Source organism: Lissotriton helveticus, chromosome 7 (assembly GCF_964261635.1).
Source record: "Lissotriton helveticus chromosome 7, aLisHel1.1, whole genome shotgun sequence".
In the NCBI taxonomy this organism is placed as follows: Eukaryota; Metazoa; Chordata; class Amphibia; order Caudata; family Salamandridae; genus Lissotriton; species Lissotriton helveticus.
This window is the reverse complement of record NC_136068.1, coordinates 967,134,124-967,155,376: the sequence shown is the minus strand read 5'-3', so window position 1 is coordinate 967,155,376 and position 21,253 is coordinate 967,134,124. Positions and strand designations below refer to the sequence as shown.

The 21,253-nt window shown below is 40.7% G+C and overlaps 1 protein-coding gene across 1 annotated transcript in view; it reads left to right on the top strand.

The window, feature by feature from the left end:
• The window catches only part of MGAT4B (alpha-1,3-mannosyl-glycoprotein 4-beta-N-acetylglucosaminyltransferase B), a 1,462,166-nt gene that overhangs the window by 1,220,868 nt on the left and 220,045 nt on the right, over positions 1-21,253 (top strand). The window contains exon 12 of the mRNA XM_078653536.1: positions 20,922-21,000. Coding sequence (XP_078509662.1) covers positions 20,922-21,000 — 79 coding nt within the window. The remainder of the gene's footprint in view (positions 1-20,921; positions 21,001-21,253) is intronic.

The following is a 21,253-nucleotide window of genomic DNA, read 5'->3' as shown; positions in this document are numbered from 1 at the left end:
TCCGTTTCATTCAGTGTTCTAGAGGCAAATGCTACACACCATTTGTCAGAACCAGTCTTTTCTGCTGGCAGTGACACAGGAGCTGAACGACGTAAGCTCCCAATTCCTCCCCAGAACTCCCCAGCCACACACGAATTTTAAATGCGTAGCCAGAAGAGCCCCGACGGGGAAAGGGGAATTGGACAGAGAAGAGAATGCACACAATTGTAGTCTTCTTTCTTCTTTTCGTCTTTTTCTTTGACTACTCTTGTTCTGCTCTGCTGACTTGACAATGCTGTAAAATAAAATCACATATAATTCTCCCTGCTCCTTCTTAACTACGCTATTGATTCTCTAGTTAAGTAGTGACCTACCCAAAGAGCTGTGTGCTTGTTCCTCTCTTCTCTTCTATTCTGTTGTTCTTCTGTTCTGAGTTGTGAATCACTGTAAGGAAATGTACTGTGTTTATTAAATCTCTTTCTTTCCTTAAAACCCTCTTATCTTTCTTTTATTTCTTGGGGCTCACCCACAGAACAGTGAACTGCCTTGTAATTATTCTTCTTGCTTCACCTTTTTATTTTCTCTGTAGTTGCTTCACTACTCGAAATTTCTCCTAAACTCTTACTCTTGTTTGTCGAACTTCTTGTTTATTCAGACTTAATCTTGTATCACACTCTAGTCTCTTTAACGAGTTATGTAGGTTAATTGGTAGTTCTGAAAGTTCTACAGTACTTCTATGAATACAGGAATGTACACCACTTCTCGATAAAACACTGCGCTCTAAGCATTACTCGCATGCCTGAGAAACATACTGTCTTATGGAAATGAAGAGTAACGTTTTCTTTTAGCTTACTAACTCGAGTCACGTATTAATTTTCTAGAACCTGGAACCGTCTTACTTGAATTCAGTTGATACGCTAATCTTCTGTCACTCTGGAAAGAACTCGCGACGCGTTTATTTTTCCCTGACTAAAACGCGACGCGCAGATACACCTCCTACTCCTCTCGATGATCAGGTGAAGTGCGCAGTTCTCCGCGCGCCTCACCGACATCACTCGAATCCTTCTGGCGGACTAGAGCGCTAACCTGTCCTCCTTTTCGGAACATCTTGCCGCCATTTTGCAGTCTGCCCTGCGCCCAATGCTGCTTCCACAACTTTGATAAGGCTGCTATTACCATTCCTCTAGAATTCTTCAGAACTAGCTTCTTTTTATTGGATCGACAGACTGGGGACCTGACAGTACTCCCCCTCAAAGGTCTCTTTTCACTCTGAATCTTGTGCGGGAATCTTTTGTGAAATTAATCATGGGGCATTCACTTCAGACTCCGGTTCCCAAGACCTTTCCTCTGGACCATAACCTTTCCAATCTAACAAGTAATAGAGCTTCCCTTTCTTCAGTTTTGAGTCTAAAATCTGTTGAATTTCAAACTCTTCTCCAATTTCAGTTTGGATTGGCTCTGGAGTTTTACCTAGTCTAACTTCTGGATCGGCCTTTTTTAACAATGAAACATGAGAGACTGGGTGAACTCGTAAACTCTTGGGTAACTAACTTGTAATTTAATGCACTTAATTTTTTCTCAATGAGGTAAGGTCCGATAAATCGTGGTTGAAACTTTCTAATTCCTTTCAGCCTAAGATTCTTGGAATTTAGCCAGACCTTATCTCATTCAACTAGATCTGGTCCTTTCCTTCTCTTTTTGTCTGCATAATGTTTGTAATGAGCTTTAGCTACAGTCAAATTTTGAATGGCCTTACTATGTACTAATGTTAGTTGCTCCACTAAATCTGATACTGCAGGAACATCTATTTCTTGGAAGTTCAAGGAATGCTGTGGATGTCTCCCTGCATTTAAAAAGAACGGAGTGTAACCAGTAGATGCATTAGTAGTATTATTATGTGCAAATTCTGCTGCCCATAGATAATCTGGCCAGTCCCCCTCCTGTTCTAATAAACACATCCTTAAGTACTGTTCTAATTCCTGATTGGTGCGTTCTGTTTGTCCATCAGATTCTGGGTGGAAACTGGTGGAGTATCTATTTTCTATATTCAAACGCTTAGTGAAAGCTCTCCAAAAATGGGACAAAAACTGGGAACCTCTGTCAGACACCAAAACCTTGGGTATACCATGTGCTCGAACTACATGTTGACTGAAAGCATGTGCTAAAAACTTGGCAGATGGTACACCTTTTAGAGGCACAAAATGGGCCATCTTTGTAAAAGCGTCCACACATACAAGAATGGTATCAAAACCTGAGCTAGAAGGTAAATCTACTATAAGATCTAATGTGACGGTATGCCAAGGGTATGGAGGGGTGGGTAATGGTTGTAAAAAAAACCTGTGGAAGTCTCCTTTCTGGTTTACCCCTTGCACACGTCTCACAAGTAGCTACATATTGATGGATATCCTTGATCATGTTTGGCCACCAGAAACGTCTGCGCACCAATTCTTTAGTCTTATTGATGCCCTTGTGTCCGGCTAGGATGCTATCATGACATTCTCTTAAGGCCTTCAACTGCATCTCTGATGTGGGTAAGTACAATGCTCCATCGTGATAGGGTAACCCTTCTCGTATTTCTCTTTTGGAATCTTCTTTTACCCAATTTCTCAGTTCTTCTTCTTTCTTTAAGTCTTCGGATTCCTTCGAAGATTCTTTGGTTTCTTGCAATACCGCACTTATTATCTTTTCTGCTGGAATAATTGTCTGATCCACAATCTTTTCCGTAGTTCCTTCTGTCTCTAACCTGGACAAGGCATCTGCCTTTCCGTTTTGCGTTCCGGGTCTATAGCTAATGACAAAGTCATATTCAGAGAAATACAAGGACCAACGGAGTTGCCTCGGGGTTAAGGTTCTGGCTGATTTTAGAAATGTTAGATTTCGGTGGTCAGTGTAAACAGTTACAATATGTCGAGCCCCCATCAGATAATGTCTCCACTCCTTGAAGGCATCCTTGATGGCCAACAGTTCCTTCTCTGTGATTGTATAATTGATTTCTGGAGGTGTTAACTTCCTAGAACGAAATACCACTGGGTGCAATTGGCCTGTAGTCATGTGTCTCTGCGATAACACTCCTCCCAAGGCGAAATTGGAAGCATCTGTTTCCACAAAGAATGGTTCTGCTGGATCTGGATGCAACAGAATTGGGGCTGAGGTGAAATCCTTCTTTAATTGTGCAAAAGCGGCCTCCGCTTCTGTGCTCCACTGGAAAGGTACTCCTTTTTTCAATAGGCGAGTGATTGGGATTAGCTTCTTGGAGAAATCCTGGATAAATCTTCTATAGAAGTTGGCAAATCCGATGAAACTTTGGATTTCTTTTACAGAAGTTGGGGATTTCCACTCAATCACTGCTTTTATTTTATTGTCGTCCATGGTGATTCCCCCTGGAGCAAGCACAAACCCCAAAAACTCTACAGAGGTCACATCAAAAGCACACTTATCCAATTTGACAAATAAACCATTCTCACGAAGTCTTTGTAACACCTTCTTAACGTGACTCTCATGAGTTTCCACTTCAGTGGAGTAGATCAAAATATCATCGATGTATACTATCGCGATTTGGTCAATACAATCCTTCAATACATAGTTTATAAAATGTTGAAAGGCTGCAGGAGCATTGCATAGCCCATATGGCATCACTTGGTATTCAAATAGACCTTGTCTTGTTCTGAATGCCGTCTTCCATTCGTCTCCCTCTCTAATCCGGACTAGATGGTATGCTCCTCGCAAATCTAGTTTTGTGTAGATTTTGGCTTCTTTTACTTGGTCTAGGAGAGTCGATATCAGGGGTAATGGGTATCGATTCTTGACTGTTATCCGATTTATAGCCCTATAGTCAATGCACATGCGTAATTCCCCATTCTTTTTCGGAATAAAAAATAAAGGGGATGAAACTGGGGACTGAGAAGGTCAAATGAAACCGTTCTCCAAGTATTCTTCCAGATAGCACTTCAAATGTTTATCCTCTTGTTCGGTTAGGGCATAAATTCTGCTGCAGGGTAAATTTACTCCAGGTTCTAAATCTATTTTACAGTCATAATCTCTGTGAGGTGGTAATTTCTTTGCTTCTGCTTCATTAAAGACATCCTGGAATTCTTGGTACTTTTCTGGCAGAGTCACCGTGTCAATCACGCAAACAGAATTTTCATTTTTGCTCAAATGATAGGCTGGTGATGGATCTCCTTTGTTTTCTCCATCCTTAAAACAGTTTTCTTTGCAATAAATTAAATTCATGTTTATTGTCCTTGCTGCCCAATCTATGGTGGTGTTATGCTCCGTGAGCCAAGGTAACCCTAAGATCAACTGAAATTGCGGGGCATCAATTAGATTAAACTGCAAATGTTCACAATGTCCTTCTGCAGTTTCTAAATGTACTAACTCAGTGTGACTGACAATCGGGCCAGAAGACAGATTTGTACCGTCAACAGCTCTGACTGGCTCACTTTTTTCTTTCCGGATTGCTTGCAACCCTATTTTCTCAGCAAAACGTAAATCGCAAAAGTTGCCCGTTGCCCAGGAGTCTATCATCACGGCAACCTGTTCTCTTCTGTAATCTCGATAACTCAGGGTCACAGGTATCACCAAATGTGGGGCAGCAGATTGTAAAGTATTTGCCACTGCGTGATTCTTTGGAGCCGAATTTGTTTCTGCAACCACCAGTCCAACCCCAACTACTGGTGGCGCAAGGCGTTTTCCGCCGGCGAAGTCTTGGGTCTTTTAGAGCAATCCCGAACGAAATGTCCACTCCCTCCACAATAGAGACACAGTTTATTATTCCGCCTCTTTTCCTTTTCTTCTTTTGTAAGAGGCCCTCGTATCGTTCCTATTTGCATAGGCTCCACTCCACGACTAGAATCATGTTCCTTGTGAGGTTCATATCTGGCTCTATCAAAACGTGGTACACTGGGTCTATAATCCCGCTTCTTCTCACCTCTTCTTTCGCTCTGACGAAAATCTATTTCCAACACAAGATCCACTAAGGCGGAGACATCAGTGGGACGATTGGGAACTTGTGCTAAGGCGTCTTTGAGTTCGTCTTTTAACCCCCGATAAAATACTGCTGCTCGTTTATTCTCTGGCCATTCAGTTTCTAACAGCAGTTTGTTAAATTGCGCCAAATATGCTACTAATTCTCTATTTCCTTGTCGAATCTCTAATAGTTCATTGTCAGTAGCTTGAGACACTTTTCGTCGATCAAATATCCGCATAAATTCTTTCTTGAAATTTTCTAAATTGAATAGCACAGGATCGCTTCTGGTGACCAAGGGCATTGACCATGCTGCGGCATCTCCACTTAAATAGGATAATATGAATGCTACTCGAGACTGTGCATCAGGAAACAGTGCAGGTCTACACATAAAGTGCAGCGAGCATTGGGTTAAAAAGATTTGCGCCTTTTGAGGGTCTCCACTAAAACGTTCAGGGGGGGCCAGAGGAATCACAGGGGACAAGGAGTGTATTACTTCTGTGTTTACTTTCGACTGAGATGACGTTGACTCCTCAAATGGACCCAAAAGTGGGGAAGACATTTTGAACCCTTCTCCTGACACTAAATTCCCTATTCGATGGGCCAACTCTGTGGTGTCTTTCTTTAGTTCCCTATTCTCTGCTCTAACCGCTATTAACTCGTTTTGTATTTCATCTAAAATATTTCCTAACTTCTTTATATCCAAACTTTCCGCCATTCTGCTCAGGTGCCACTATATCGTGGGCACTTCACTCTGTCAGAACCAGTCTTTTCTGCTGGCAGTGACACAGGAGCTGAACGACGTAAGCTCCCAATTCCTCCCCAGAACTCCCCAGCCACACACGAATTTTAAATGCGTAGCCAGAAGAGCCCCGACGGGGAAAGGGGAATTGGACAGAGAAGAGAATGCACACAATTGTAGTCTTCTTTCTTCTTTTCGTCTTTTTCTTTGACTACTCTTGTTCTGCTCTGCTGACTTGACAATGCTGTAAAATAAAATCACATATAATTCTCCCTGCTCCTTCTTAACTACGCAATTGATTCTCTAGTTAAGTAGTGACCTACCCAAAGAGCTGTGTGCTTGTTCCTCTCTTCTATTCTGTTGTTCTTCTGTTCTGAGTTGTGAATCACTGTAAGGAAATGTACTGTGTTTATTAAATCTCTTTCTTTCCTTAAAACCCTCTTATCTTTCTTTTATTTCTTGGGGCTCACCTACAGAACAGTGAACAACTGCCTTGTAATTATTCTTCTTGCTTCACCTTTTTATTTTCTCTGTAGTTGCTTCACTACTCGAAATTTCTCCTAAACTCTTACTCTTGTTTGTCGAACTTCTTGTTTATTCAGACTTAATCTTGTATCACACTCTAGTCTCTTTAACGAGTTATGTAGGTTAATTGGTAGTTCTGAAAGTTCTACAGTACTTCTATGAATACAGGAATGTACACCACTTCTCGATAAAACACTGCGCTCTAAGCATTACTCGCATGCCTGAGAAACATACTGTCTTATGGAAATGAAGAGTAACGTTTTCTTTTAGCTTACTAACTCGAGTCACGTATTAATTTTCTAGAACCTGGAACCGTCTTACTTGAATTCAGTTGATACGCTAATCTTCTGTCACTCTGGAAAGAACTCGCGACGCGTTTATTTTTCCCTGACTAAAATGCGACGCGCAGATACACCTCCTACTCCTCTCGATGATCAGGTGAAGTGCGCAGTTCTCCGCGCGCCTCACCGACATCACTCGAATCCTTCTGGCGGACTAGAGCGCTAACCTGTCCTCCTTTTCGGAACATCTTGCCGCCATTTTGCAGTCTGCCCTGCGCCCAATGCTGCTTCCACAACTTTGATAAGGCTGCTATTACCATTCCTCTAGAATTCTTCAGAACTAGCTTCTTTTTATTGGATCGACAGACTGGGGACCTGACACCATTCGTCCTTGCCACATTTTTTAGATAAAACTCCCCCCAAACCATACTCACTGGCATCAACAGTAACTACACATTTTTTGTTGATACAAAATGGCTTCAAGGTAGGAGCATTGGCAATTTCTTGCTTAATAATTTGAAACGCAGACTCTTGTTTCTCCCCCCAGTGAAATTCAACCTTCTGTCTAGTTAGTTCTCTCAACGATTCCATTTTGGTTGCAAATCCCTTAATAAACTTGCTGTAGTACCCGCATAAACCATTGAAAGATAAAAGTTTTTCTTTGTTGTCAGGACACGGTGCATTTACAATTGCTTCCACAAGCGATTTTTTTGGTACAACTCCATCCCCAGATACAGTATGTCCCAAATATTCTACAGATTCATGAAACATTTTGCACTTATTGTCTTTGAGAGTGAGTCCATGCAGTTCCAAATGTTTACATACCTCTATAACATGTTCTCTATGAGAAACATCATCGGAAGAAAACACAAGAATATCGTCTTGGAAGCATCTAGCAAAACTTTGAAGATCTTTAAAAAAATGATGCATTGTGCGTTGAAAGACAGACGCCGCAGAGGCTAGCCCAAACGGCATCCTTTTATACTGAAAAAGACCATCCGGTGTAAGAAAAGCAGTTCATTGTTAAGATTCTTCGGCTAACACAATTTGGTGATGTGCTGAACGCAAACCAAACGTGGAAAAAACTTTCGCCCCTTCCAACATACATACCACCTCATTTATGTTCGGTAAAGGATGTCAATCTACAATGAGATTGGCATTGAGAGCTCCCAAATCCACACATAATCTTAGGCTTTGATCAGATTTCCGAGCCAAAACAATGGGTGAAACCCACTCTGAGGATTCGATCTCCTCAATAATATCGTCTTCAATGAGATTTGTCAACAATACTTTAAGATCCTCCCTGACATTGATAGGAACATTCCTCAGTTTCTGTCTGACAGGAACAGTCCCTTCTCTAAGCTTAATCTTATGCTGAAAGTTTTGTAATCTTCCTAAATCCTTAGAAAACACTTTAGGAAATGATTTGATAATTCCGTTAATGCACTCACTAACATTAACCACACCTTTGACAGATTGACACTCATCAACCTCATTATCTATTACAACCACAGGATCAGACTTTCTAGGATTAAGGCTTATTTTAAGACTCCACTGATCTCTCCACCCAGGTACATACACACCTCTCACTGCTACATAGATTTTCACAAAAGCAACTTGACCTCTAAAATGCATGTCAGCTCCCAAATAACCTTCCATCTCAATAATAGATCCATCAAAGGCTTTGGCAATAATATCTGATCTCTTAAGATCTTTAAGAGTAGCTATTCCCTCAAAAACATAATTGAAATATTCTTTAGTAATTATGGTCCAAGGTGCCCGGAATCTGCCATTAAGTTGAGATGAATCCCAAGAACCTGTACACAACATTCAGGCTGCTTAAGAGAATGGTGGGAGTATCATCATTATTTGCACCGTTCCCATGCTCCTCCTCATTATTCACATAAGAAACTCTATTCCTACTGTTGTACCCCGTAGAAGTATTACCTCCCTTATTGGTTTTGCACACATTACTAAAATGTCCCCGTCTACCACATTTTTTACATTCTTTTCCAATAGCGGGACACCTAGAAAAGAAGCAGCATGGTTAGTACTACCACATCTGAAACAATGACAATCTTTGTAATTTCTTTTGAACATGTGTTGAGAACTGTTACTATTACGCTGTGGATTGTTAGAAGAAGAGGTAGAATACGCCTTTACAGCACAAACATCATCTGTCTTATCTTTGGTCTTGTTATCTAAAGATTTCATCCATTTATCCGATTGTTCCATAGCTTTCGCCGTAACAACTACATCTTTTAAGTCTGGATCACCCATAATCCATAGCTGTTCTTGTATCTTCTTACTTTTAGTGTGGACGATGATTTGATCCCTAATCATCTCATCGGTTATGGGACCAAAGTTACAGTTGGTAGAGAGATAACGTAAACCAGTCAAAAAATAATCAAAAGTTTCAGATTCTTCTTGAGCCCTCATATACAATTTATATCGATTTAAAGCAACACTAAATGTTGGTTTGAACCTAGTCTCCAGACGAACCATTGCTTCCTCAAATACATTCCTATCTCCTCCTCCATCAAGGTGTGGAAGTGTTCTGAATATGACTTGTCCCTCAGAACCTAAAGAGTGTAGGAGAATATTTTTTTTTCTTTCTGCCGAAAATCTATCTCCATCTATTGCCTTTAAGAAGGTTAAAAATTCTTCCTTCCAACGATTCCACAGAATAGGAGGTTCTCCTTTGTTTTGCAAAAACTTAGATGGAGGATCAAATAGCATTTTTGAAACTTAATGTAGCGCACGTACACTTGCACAAGTAAAAATGAACACATAAGATGGAAAACTGTGAGCATAAAGCAGTCTCAAAAAGAATCTGCATATGTAAAAATGAACTACAATAGACGGAAAACTGTGAGCTCAAAACAGTCTCAAATGGAATATTTGTTAAACTTAAAAATAAATATAAATAGGTATTTTGTAAAAAATAAATTTTAATTATAAAACTGGTCAAACCTATTTTTGCCGAAATAACTGTAGGCGATATACCCCAAAGGTCTCTGGAATGTATTTTCTTCCCCGATGTACTTCAAGATGATTGTAATGATTCCTGCTTCGAATATCTCCGCGCTTGTCAGCCGATGTATTTCTTGAAGGTTGCTATGGTGACACGAAGAAAACAAAATGGCTTCCACGTATGCATGATTACCTCATGCGCTACGTGAAACCATAGAGTTATTACAGAGATGGCTCGAGCGTAAGGAGCAACAAAGAAGCACGTTTGATTGCTGTTGGAGCGAGTGAAGCAATGATGCCGGTTTTAAAAGTATACAGGTAACTGGTGGCCAAGCGAACAATATTGACGGAAAATAAAGAGCGGAAACCGTAAAACATCGGCAATAGATTGACAACAAAAAGAATATGTGCATAAGTGTCAAAATTCAAACTAAGCCCAAAAAAAATATGAAACGCACATCCAAATAAAATGCAGAGAAATCCTAAGATAAATCAATCCAATTCCTTTGAAGAGAAGTAAAAATTAAGTAATGTCTTTTAAGAGCAGAAATATTAATATTTAAGAAAGTTTCCTTACAGTAATTGAAAGTTCAAAATAGATGAAGGAAATCCCACATAGGTCTTCTGGTCGCTCCTGTGTTCCATACATCAATGTAGCTAACCAATGAAAATTGTCGCCAATTTTGTAGTAATGCAGTCCAAATATTATAAAAATAAGATTTATTGCAGAAGAACACAGTACAGCAACTGCTCAGCTAAGCAGATCCATTAAGTCTGTTGCATGGAATCTGGAATCTCCAAACCATGGAAACAGATCACAACAACAGCTTTAAGAGTAAATCTCTAATACAGTGACCTTAAAGAGACCGTATATAAGATAATGCTATGTACAACTGTAATGAAAATACAACACCGTCTCAGGTTGTTCCATCCACAAGACCCCTCCGGTCTCTTTTACCAGTCAAAAAGGCCCAGGTTGGCAGCTCTTAGAGAGAGGCGCAGACCACGTCCTCATAGTCTGTTTTAGTAGGGTGAGGCTGGTGCGGTGAGAAGCCCCCATCCCCCCCGCACCATTGTGGGCCGAGAATTCAGACTCGAGATCGAGACCAAATATTGATGCGGAGTCCTTAATTCTTCTTGTAAACGGAGTCTGGTACTAAGTCACGACCACTTGTGTTACGCAAGCCTCAGGGCGACTGCCAGGCCGAGGAGGGAGGCCTACGGATCTCCTGCACAGAGTTTGTGTGTTGTACGGGTCATTATAGTACAGGGTGTTATTTTGCAAGTTTGTTCTATTATAGTGCAGCCTTCGTATTGGAAGGCAAGTTAAGTTATGTGATTCAATTATATATATATATATATATATATATATATATATATATATATGTATATATTTACGTCTGCACAAACTATCCATCGATGGTGTACCAAAGAAATACTCGCTTTGACGCTGCTCATAGAGAAACAAAGAACCAGATCACAGTTTGTACATGCAATACAAAGTGAAATTCCCAGGCAGCAGTGTTTCCTTTAGACAGAAAAGCCATCCGTCTCCCTGCTCTGAAGTCTTGCACACAGACATCATTCATCTGGCAGTTATTACCAACGTGACTCCCACAACATCTTTTCTGCATTGACCCCTCTCCCGACGAAAGAGAATAAGCTGGCTCCGTGGAGCGACGGGGGAGGGAAACTGAAAGTGCGTGATGCGCGCGCTGCCAGCCTCTGGGGACAGGAGATGTGCACGCGTATGGAGTGCACATCTCCTGTCCCCGCATGTCAGTTCCTGTCTCCCTTCCAGCACCAAAGCGGCAGCAAGAGTCTCGCTAGCGAAGCAGCGCATGCGCTGCATTCGTAGCGAGACCTAAAAAAGGGTATTTTCATCTATCCTCATTGGCTGCTAAAAGCCAGCAGCGGAGAGTAACATGGTATTGTCTTGTAGCCTCCTATCTTCTTTGGAAACTTGGTATTCAAATCAAACCCCAGAAGTCAACTCAAACATTGGAACTTTCTTGGGGAGACAGTAGATATTAGAAAGGGAAATGCAGTATTTCCTTTGTCAGGGTGTGTGTCACTTATATGGGGCAAATTCCATCTGTTGCGTGACATCATGCCATCGAGTAGACAAATCTCCTCTCATATAGGTTTTATGGCATCTTGTATTTACATTGTCCCGAATGCAAGTTTGCACATGAGATCTCTTCAACAGTGCCATCTAGCACCAGTGGTACAGGAAGATCAACCAATAGTTTCTAAGAACGGTCTCTCACACTCACCAACATGGTGGTACAACAATCAAAATCTTCTACATGGAGCTCCTTTCCAGAAAGAGACGCTCTTATACAGATTAATCACAGATGCATCCCTATCAGAATGGGGTGCTCGTCTGGATCACCTATCAGCTCGGGGACAATGGACAGAAAGCAAGAAAACATACCATATAAAATAATTCTGAGAGCAGTTCATCTAGACGCTAAAGCTTTCATCCAGTTACTTGAGAAACAAAAATCAATTATGATCCTGGCAGACAACACAACCACCATGCACTACATAAGCAAGCAGGGTGGCACATGGTCAGAAAGGTTATCCACAGAAGCACAATTGATTTGCCATTAGACCCTAGCCGCACATCTGTCATTAACAACAGTACACATCTCAGGGGCACTAACTCAACAGGCGGATTTTCTGGGTCGCTGTTAAGAAGAAAATCACAAGTGGGTCCTGGGTGATGATATTTTCGACTACATCTTCGAAGAATGGAGAAAACGCAACAGCACAAAATGAGAAATGCTGCCACTTCAAACCCAGGCGACTAGAACTAGGATTATGGGGCAATGCCCTTTTGATAAACTGGTCAGAAGGTTTTCTATGTTCTTTTCTCCATTCATCAATAATAATGAAACTGAGAGTCCTCAGTGAAAATTATTCTAATCCCCCTGGGCTGACTGAGGCAGTGGTGGCACCTTGACCTTCTACAGATTTCTGTCAGCCTGTACTGGAGACTTCCTTGCAGACCAGGGGACATATGTATCAAAATCCTTGTTTGCGATTCTCAAATAGCGATTTTTTGAGAATTTAGCGATTTCTTAGTATTCCTTAATTGCGATTAGTAAATTGCGACATTACATTTAAGGAATACCTTCCCATTCATTCCTATGGGCCAGGAGACCCATAGGAATGAATGGGAAGTCATTCTCAATCTGCAATTCGCAATTTGAAAATCGCAAATTGAGAATAATTTTAAGGGTGTCCTTATTAAGGGTGTCATAAGGACACCCTGATGCACCCCTGAAATGAGCATGTGTGCGCATATGGCGCACATACATGCCCTAAGGGCATGTATGCATGCCACATGGCACTTTGAAAAATGCCAAAAAGTGCATTATTGACAGAAATGGCAAATTACCACCAACTTGAAGTTCGTGGTAATTTGCGATTTCTTAAGGAGAAATTGCACAACTTGGGTGCTTGATACATAGCATTTAAGGAATCGCAATTTGTGATTCCTTAATTCTTACGCAAAATTAAGAAATTGCAAATTTAGCGATTACTTAATTTTGCGATGCGATTTTCCTTATACATCGCCTTTTGCGAATTTTGAGTCGCAAACGCTGCTTTTTTGCGATTCGCAGCGTTTGCAACTAAAAATCCGTTTCATACATATGCCCCCAAGTCTGCTATTTAGGCTTTAGAGGCAAATTCAGAACTTGAACCTAGCATTATTGAACTTGTCAACATGGCTCTTGAGGTCAAACAGTATGGACATTTGAACCTTCCTCTAGCATGCATGAACATTTTAAGAGATGAGGCGCCCTTCCACAAGATCATGTTATTCCATGAAATGGAAGCAATTCTTCATCTTGTGCCACAACATTGGACATGATCTGATGTAAAAGTAACATACTTTTGGTAACCTGTTCTCTAGGAGAGACACAGTCTAGCCGCAGATTAATAAACTTTTGAATTCTCCCCAGGCGCCAGTCTGGATCCGTAGATTTTTCAGCAGTACCTCTGTGTGCCAGGGGACAGCGTCCTACTGCTCCGCGGCAACGTCGTCTACAGATATGACGTCAGTGGAGCCATATAAGTCTCCCCCCCCTCCCCCCCCCCCCCCCCCCCCCCCGGCACGCGGGCGCCAATTTCTTCTCTGAAATCTTCTGCGCCAGAACGCGGAGACACTACAGAAACTGGTTGTGGAAACAGTGTGCCAAAAAAGATCAATCATCTTTGAAACTTTCATAAAGAAGAAACATCAAATGGTATTTTAATACCAGAGATAGATTTTTAAGAAACCCCCAACAAAATCTACAAAACACAGGGCTACATGAAACCCTGTGCCCTGGTGAATAAACCCTATGTAAGGGAGGAAAACCATACACTCTAAAGACCATTCATCAATAGTAATGAATGGCATGGCCATATCAAAACAAAACCTACAAAAACAACACCAAACTATTTGTTGAAACACTACTATGCAACATATTGATAGTGACAATCCGAGGTACAATGATACCAAACGAAGACTTTAAAAAAAAAGAACAAATAAATTAATACTGCCCGCTGGTGTCTAATCCAGTGTGATAGTGAAAACACGCATAAACACCCTACCGAACACACACATTTGGGAATGGACAGTATGGCAACATCTTAACAAAACTAGGTGGAAATACACACCTGTTAAGTTGAGAATGTGATACCGGTATATAAAACCTGTACTTAAAAATGGTATAACCCTTACCTCATAGGTGATTCGCTGAATGGGGAGGATGGGCAGGGAGTTAATGAATCTGCGGCTAGACTGTCTCTACCAGATATCACGATACCGAAGGAAAGAAACTTTACCATCTGATAGAGACATCGAGCCGCAGATTCCTTAACTTTTGAAGTAAATACCATATCTAAACCCCACTGGAGGAGGGGCTGCAACCTAATCATACAAAAGCTCTCAAAGAGAACCAGCCGGTCATAACCAACAACCGACCAAATGACCGTAGGAATAGTAGAACAAGAGCTGGACTCTTAATAGAATTCATGATCACTGTCACCGACCACATACATAAAAAATAACCTTATAGGTCCGAGAGAATCAGCCCTTGAGGTAAAAGGGGTAAATAAAAAAAAACCTAAAGAACCATCTTTCAGAAAACGGGCATTATCCTCTATTCCCCAAAGGGGAAGAAAAAACTCAATGACCAAAAATGGTCAAAAGCATGACAAAAGCCATGTAATCTGCATTTGCTAATGACAAAGACAATCAGAGAAAGAATTATCCTGATAAAATCCTAAAGAAGTACTTTCAGAACCCATTTCCTCAAAGGGAAGATGAACAACACCACCTCCTTGGTATAAATAATTTAGTTTGGACAAAATGAGCATTCATATTCATCAAATGCACCAATTGTATAACATCTTGCCACAAAGATGTATATAAGGGCATAAATATATATCCAAACATAAATGTGTCAACTATCACTAGACCGCAAAGATGTATAAAGCTTGCCATCATACAGCCTTCAGTGCCATAGTCTGAAAGACTGAACACTGCCTCTAGCTGTAGATAAGCTCGAAACACCAAGGCAAGCGAGAAATAGAAAATAAAGTGCATCTTTGATTGAAACCCCTTTCTTTTTTTGGAGAAACAAACCAGTATAACACACATGACACAGTTATGTATACTCTGTATATCTAAGAACTAACTGGAACTGAGTGACCGTTCCAGAAAGCATTTTACAATATTTTTGAAAGTGTTAACACACCTATTAGTGCCTTTGTCAACAACAAGCACATATGTCTGATACAAGACAAAGACGACTGCAAGACAACTGTTGTAAAACACAGCAGCACATTAGATCATTTATACACCATATGCAAAAAGCCACTCTGAAAGAGAGCTTCGGCAAAAATACCCAGCCCAGTGAAAAAAGGGGGAAGTACTCCACCAACACTACATCTTAGGTGACTTGCCGTAAAAGAAGTTGCCTGTCAAATGGTATCACAAGGAACTGACACCACAAGAAACAACAATCCTGATTCTTCACATACTAAAGAATACAGAAAAACAAGTACAACCTCTCCAAAAGACAGGTAATGCCAATCAGACAGAACCATGCATATCAAGAATATCATAGAGGAAGAACATTTTACTGTAAAGTCAAAAATCCTTCTATTATAAAAGTGTCTCCCAAGACTTTTATAGACCATTGGTGGCCTTGTTGGCTATCAAAACGCCTCAACACTTTAAAACATATTGTCTGATGTCAAGGACAACAAGCCATCCAGATTATATTGCCCAACCCAAGCATAATAAACCTTAGGCTGCCAATTTACCGCATCACAATATGGAGCAGTGATAGGAATTGCCTGCAGTTGAGGTAATATTTATGCCTTTACTGGACACTGTTCCTGTAACCTAAAGGTCGAATTTGCAAGCATTCTAACCATGCAAACCTATACTTTAGTCAAAGCAACGCTTCAGCTTGCTGAAGTACCTGATCACTCCAAGAGTAGATCAAAGAGGTGCGATATGCACCAGTCAGCGATTCAGCAAATGATATAAACATATGCCTCTGAAGAAACATTGAAGAAGAAAGCCATACAATATGCATACTGAGCTGCTTCGCAGAAGCATTTGACAGATGCGCTTCCATACAGGAGGACACCTCTCTTAATAATAGCCTCTTGAGCAGAAAGACCTTCCTCAGAGGCCAGGAAACAAAGTGAACCTCCTTTAGTGGTTTAAATCAATACACAAAATAAAAAAGAAAATGGTCCTGAGGTTATAACCACTACTCCTCACCAGAGTACATGTGGTAGTACTGGAACCGAATTGGACATATCTAACGTCCTAATAAGGCTAATCTTTGATCAACAAAAACATATATACCAAACCCAGCTATAAGATAAGAACATATAGACAGAAAATATAGGACTACGACTCTGTAATTCTTAGTCCTTCATGGAAACGTCTTAATGCCGCATCTGCCTGATCAAAGTAAAACAAAAGGGGATGATCAACGGAGTGTTGAACATTGCAAGCACTCACCCCCAGTCAACTGATCTGGGTTTAATCCATCATCATTCTTTAGCTCACTCCGCCACCCCAGTTCAGACATGGCTATATGCAAATCAGTCTGGCCCTGTGCCTCATGGGAACAGTCCAACCCGAACTGCCAAGCCATGTCTTCCCTGGACAGGAAAAAAGCATCCTGAGACCGGTTTCGGGCTCACAGCTCTCATCAGCCAGGCTATCTTGAATGCAGTGTTTTATCATAATTGATGAGTCCTCCATTTGTGAATATCCAAAAGGCTACAATATAGGATCTATCCTGGAAAACACCTATTCTAGTAGCTACCATGTCTTCCCAGACAACAAGCGAATTACAAGACTTACTTTCTATAGTCTCCTATACAATTTTTCATTCTAACAGGGTGGTGGTGGGGACACAGCCTTCATATAGCAAATTGATACTCTTATCACATTCTTTCCTATTATGTCCACTCAAACAAAGTGTTCTTTTCATTCCCTGGCTACAGAAGACCCCTTGATTTCCATATGGATAAAACTAGGGATCTGATAAAGTTGAATCAGCTATTTATAAATTATGACCATATCAGACAAATCTTACCAACCTCTAAACAATCCATTGCAAGATGGATAGTAGCTTGCATTACCACTGGACATCATTCAGCAGACAAGCCTGTTCCAAGGAAACCTAAAGCACACTCTACTAGGGGGAAAACAGCCACCACACCATGGCTTATCAATATCCTTACTGCTGACATCTGGAAGGCAGCAATATGGAAGCAACTCCGCTTGTTTGCTAGATTCAGGCACTCACGCAGTTAGATGCTAGGTTGGGTCAAAGAACACTTTGAAATATTTTGAAGTGATATATTTCTCTGGTGCCAGGGAGAATTGCCTCCGCTACAGATGCATTTTTTTCCTGCTGCCCGGCAGAAGCTTTATTTTAATTTCAATCTGCTTGCTATTCTATTTATGCATTTATGACAATCAATGAAGATTCTACAATGCAGAAGAAAAGGTTACTTACTTGTAGTCTTGTTCCTGCATCATCGAAATCTTCATTGAAGTCATGAGCAACTAATCCACCTACCCAGCTGGATAGGATTAGCATTAGAAATATCCTTTACATTTTTAGGTCTCGCCTGCGTTGCTGCGCATGCACTGCTTCGCCTTGGCGAGATCTATAGTCGCTGGTTTTGTGTCCTGCTTCTTTGAAAGCGGAGTTGGTGTCCGCCCTGTCTCCCTTAGGCCCCTTCCAATCGCCTAGCGTTGCTGCGCATTCGCACTGCGTCTCTTCACGTTTTGTCCACGTACATGTTCGAGACAGAAAGTGCTGTACTGCGCATGCCTGCCGATAGGAAGTGAAGGATTGGGTCGATAAAACATAGGTATCGTATACCGCATGCTACTAGTTCAGATGTGCCTTCCGTAGCGTTGCGTGGAACTAGTATTGGTATTTCAAAGTGTGTTGAAAATAAACAGTACAATAGGCCAGCCAAATTACATATTTTTAAAAGTGTTCATTAAGATATCACTTAATCATACGACTCGGCGCTATACATTACTTTTCACCACCACATATTCATAAATGTAATTTACGTCACGCAGCTCGGATTACTTTGGCCTCGTTTGCTCTTTCTTTTGTGTCCATGACACAAACTTATTGTTTCCCGTTGTTTATGTCTGCCAGCTGTCTTCGGAAGTGGAGGAAGCGCCCAGGGCAGAGAGCTTGTCGATGGTGATGCATGCTAAAGTGTGGCAAACTTCAACTGCTGTGCTTAGATCCACTTGTCTTGCTGCTGCTTCCTTATTCCTCCACTCGCCGTAATTACCCGGGTAGCATGCAGGTCACTAATAATTTCGAGGAGTGTTTAAAGGACTCTCCCCGTTTCCGTTACAAAAGGGCCCTGCCTGCTGTCCTTTGTGTTTCTCGCACTTCTCACCTGTACACCATTGATGGCAATTTTTGTGTACCCGAGCTAATGGGCAGTACTGCAGGCCTAGCAGATGTCTTTAAGACATTGCTCAGACATGCACGGCACTCATCTACTGAACTACTTAAAAAAGTTTTTTCAGGTAAGTGCACATTATCATATTAATAAATCATCTCTAATTCACACCAGAAGCAAGTCTTGTGACGTTGATGAACCTCCGTGGCTTAAGATTTATGTTTAAAACGTTATGAAAATGTATTTGGTTTATGGCAAATCAAGTTATTGATGTGGTTTGGTGCGGGATGAAAGGCAGCCCTTATTTAAATTAATGGTTTCAATCATGCGTGTTTTACATGCCAGTAATGCACTTTTGAAACTGCAAATACCTACTTCTAAATAAGGCCTCCTTCTTTGAGCATTCCATCACATAATATACCCATTATCAAAATAAACAAATCTATTATTTTGATCTAACAATATGACCTTAAATTTAATTAAATTGTAGCAGACGTCAACAATTTATTAATACAATGTCCAATAGGCTCTGTGAAAATATTTTTTAAAACAATGTGCCTCCATGCTTCGTTCTCAATAAAAATGTCACTGATCCTGAACTAAATTTAAGTTAAAGAAGAAAGTTATGTTGCCTGTTACATTAGAATTTTAATGTGGTACTAATATATGTTTTTTGTTTATGGTGCACATTTGCACTAAATGCCAAGGTTATTGTAATGATGCAACATAAACACCAAAACAATGAGGTGGTGTTGTAGTAATTATTTGCAGATACAAGGTGAATTATCACTTTTGCTGTATGCATAATTTATTTAACATTGCACACATTTTTTGTTGTCCATGCTGCATAATTCCAATGTCCCTGATGTTTATGTGAGTTTTCACAATGGTGCCAATTTGAAATAATGTACCAATATGGTCCATTTGAGACATAAACAAATGTTTTCATCCATAAATTAATAATTTAAATTGAGATCCATGCAATCTTTCATAACATTTTGATCCTACCAGTAACTTTCTTGCATTTTCTAAATGGTTGATATATATCTGTTTAGGACATAAACATATATTGAGCTGTAAATAAAATAATTTACTTAGAAATCCACGCCACATCAAACAATCCCACGCCACATAATTCAACAACAAACAAAGCCAATTCAACCCATCTCTCTGTTGCACTTCCACCAACCCTATCATCTCTCCGCAACACTCCAACTACCCCTCTCATCACACTCCCACTACCCCCTCATCTCCCAATCCCACCTCCTTTCTCATCCCTCCCTATCTATAATACCTGCTCACTCATGCTAACTTCCTATACTTTCTGAGACTGTACACTAGCCCACCTCCTCACCCACCCCGCCTGGGTGCCCCACCCACTCATCCCTCTCTCGAGAGAGATCTCGTACCATATCTCATCCCTCTCTTGCTCTCTCATGCAAACTTCCATTTCTATCTACAGTCTGCAACTCTCAACCCTATCTATTCACCATGCCACATATTTCCACTACACAAATACACCACACAATACCAACCCACACAATTCCACAACTAATAATTCCAATCTAACTCGCATAATTCACCCCCAGACCACATGCATCCACCACACTCAAAACAAAAAGCACATGGGTAAAACACATTATAATTTACAACACCAATAGCTCTACCTCTCACAAATGCGAGACCCATTGCATTGCAAATGCTTGTTCCTGTAAAAGAAATAGCTATAGAAGGCAACTGCCAGTACAGTGCATCAATGGTAGAGAAACGTCTGGAATCTTCAAGGGACAGGATGCCTTTATCCACAGCTTTCAACATAGGCCTGTTAGGCTACATATTTTCCCTGAAGATAGACACTTTCAACCCTTTTTGAAACCTAGGTGATTCCATTTAGTCTTGAAAGTGATGTTTTTTCAATATTAAAAACTACATCCAGGAAAAAATTGCACCTCTGATAGGCCCTTAAAGGGTGCTTCTCATTAAAAATTGCTCCCTGGTGCATGCAGGCCAAGTGGAATTATTCAAGCATTATGACTTAATTGACAATTTCATCTACTGTCCATTTAGCAGTGACGTGTTTAAAGTTTGTAAACGATGCATAACTAGGACTGACAAGTGAAGCAACTTTTTCTTCCTCTCCGAAACAACTTAAAATATATATGAAAAGAAGCAAGACTTACCATCATATACGGAAATGGCACATCTTAAGCGATCACCCTCACTGCAGAAGCAATCTGATGCCCTTGTGCGTAGGGATCCCTGAAGAGACATGAAAATGGATTCAATTTTGGAATCAAGTTGTGAGTTGCTTTGAATTTGAAAAGGAGGTGAAAGTGGTTGTGATGGGTTACACGTGTGCTATTATGTACATGAAAGGAGTCTTACCCTTCCCGAAAGCAAAACTCCACTCTTAATTTTTACATTTCACCTTTTCATTGCTAAAGTTTATTTGTTAAAATCTCATTTGTTTGCTTGTTCCACACAGGTACTTCTTCCGCAGCGGCAATATTGAACACCCAGAGGACAAGCTTTTTAACACTACAGTGGAGGTCATGCCTTTTGATGTGAGTTTTATTTGTGTTACAATTGCAATATTTATTTGATTGAAAAAATGCTTGCAAGGACATATCCTTTCTCAATGAAATAGTAATTTCTCAGGACAGAATCCTCAATGCATCTGCCCAGCTTCAAGCAGGGGGTCCCCAAATACGTTTTTTACACATTTGTTACACGTCCGGCTACACCGTGCCTCATTCACTTACAAGGGTCTCTACAATAAACTTTCTCTCACACCCTTCAACCTCCCACCCAGCAGAT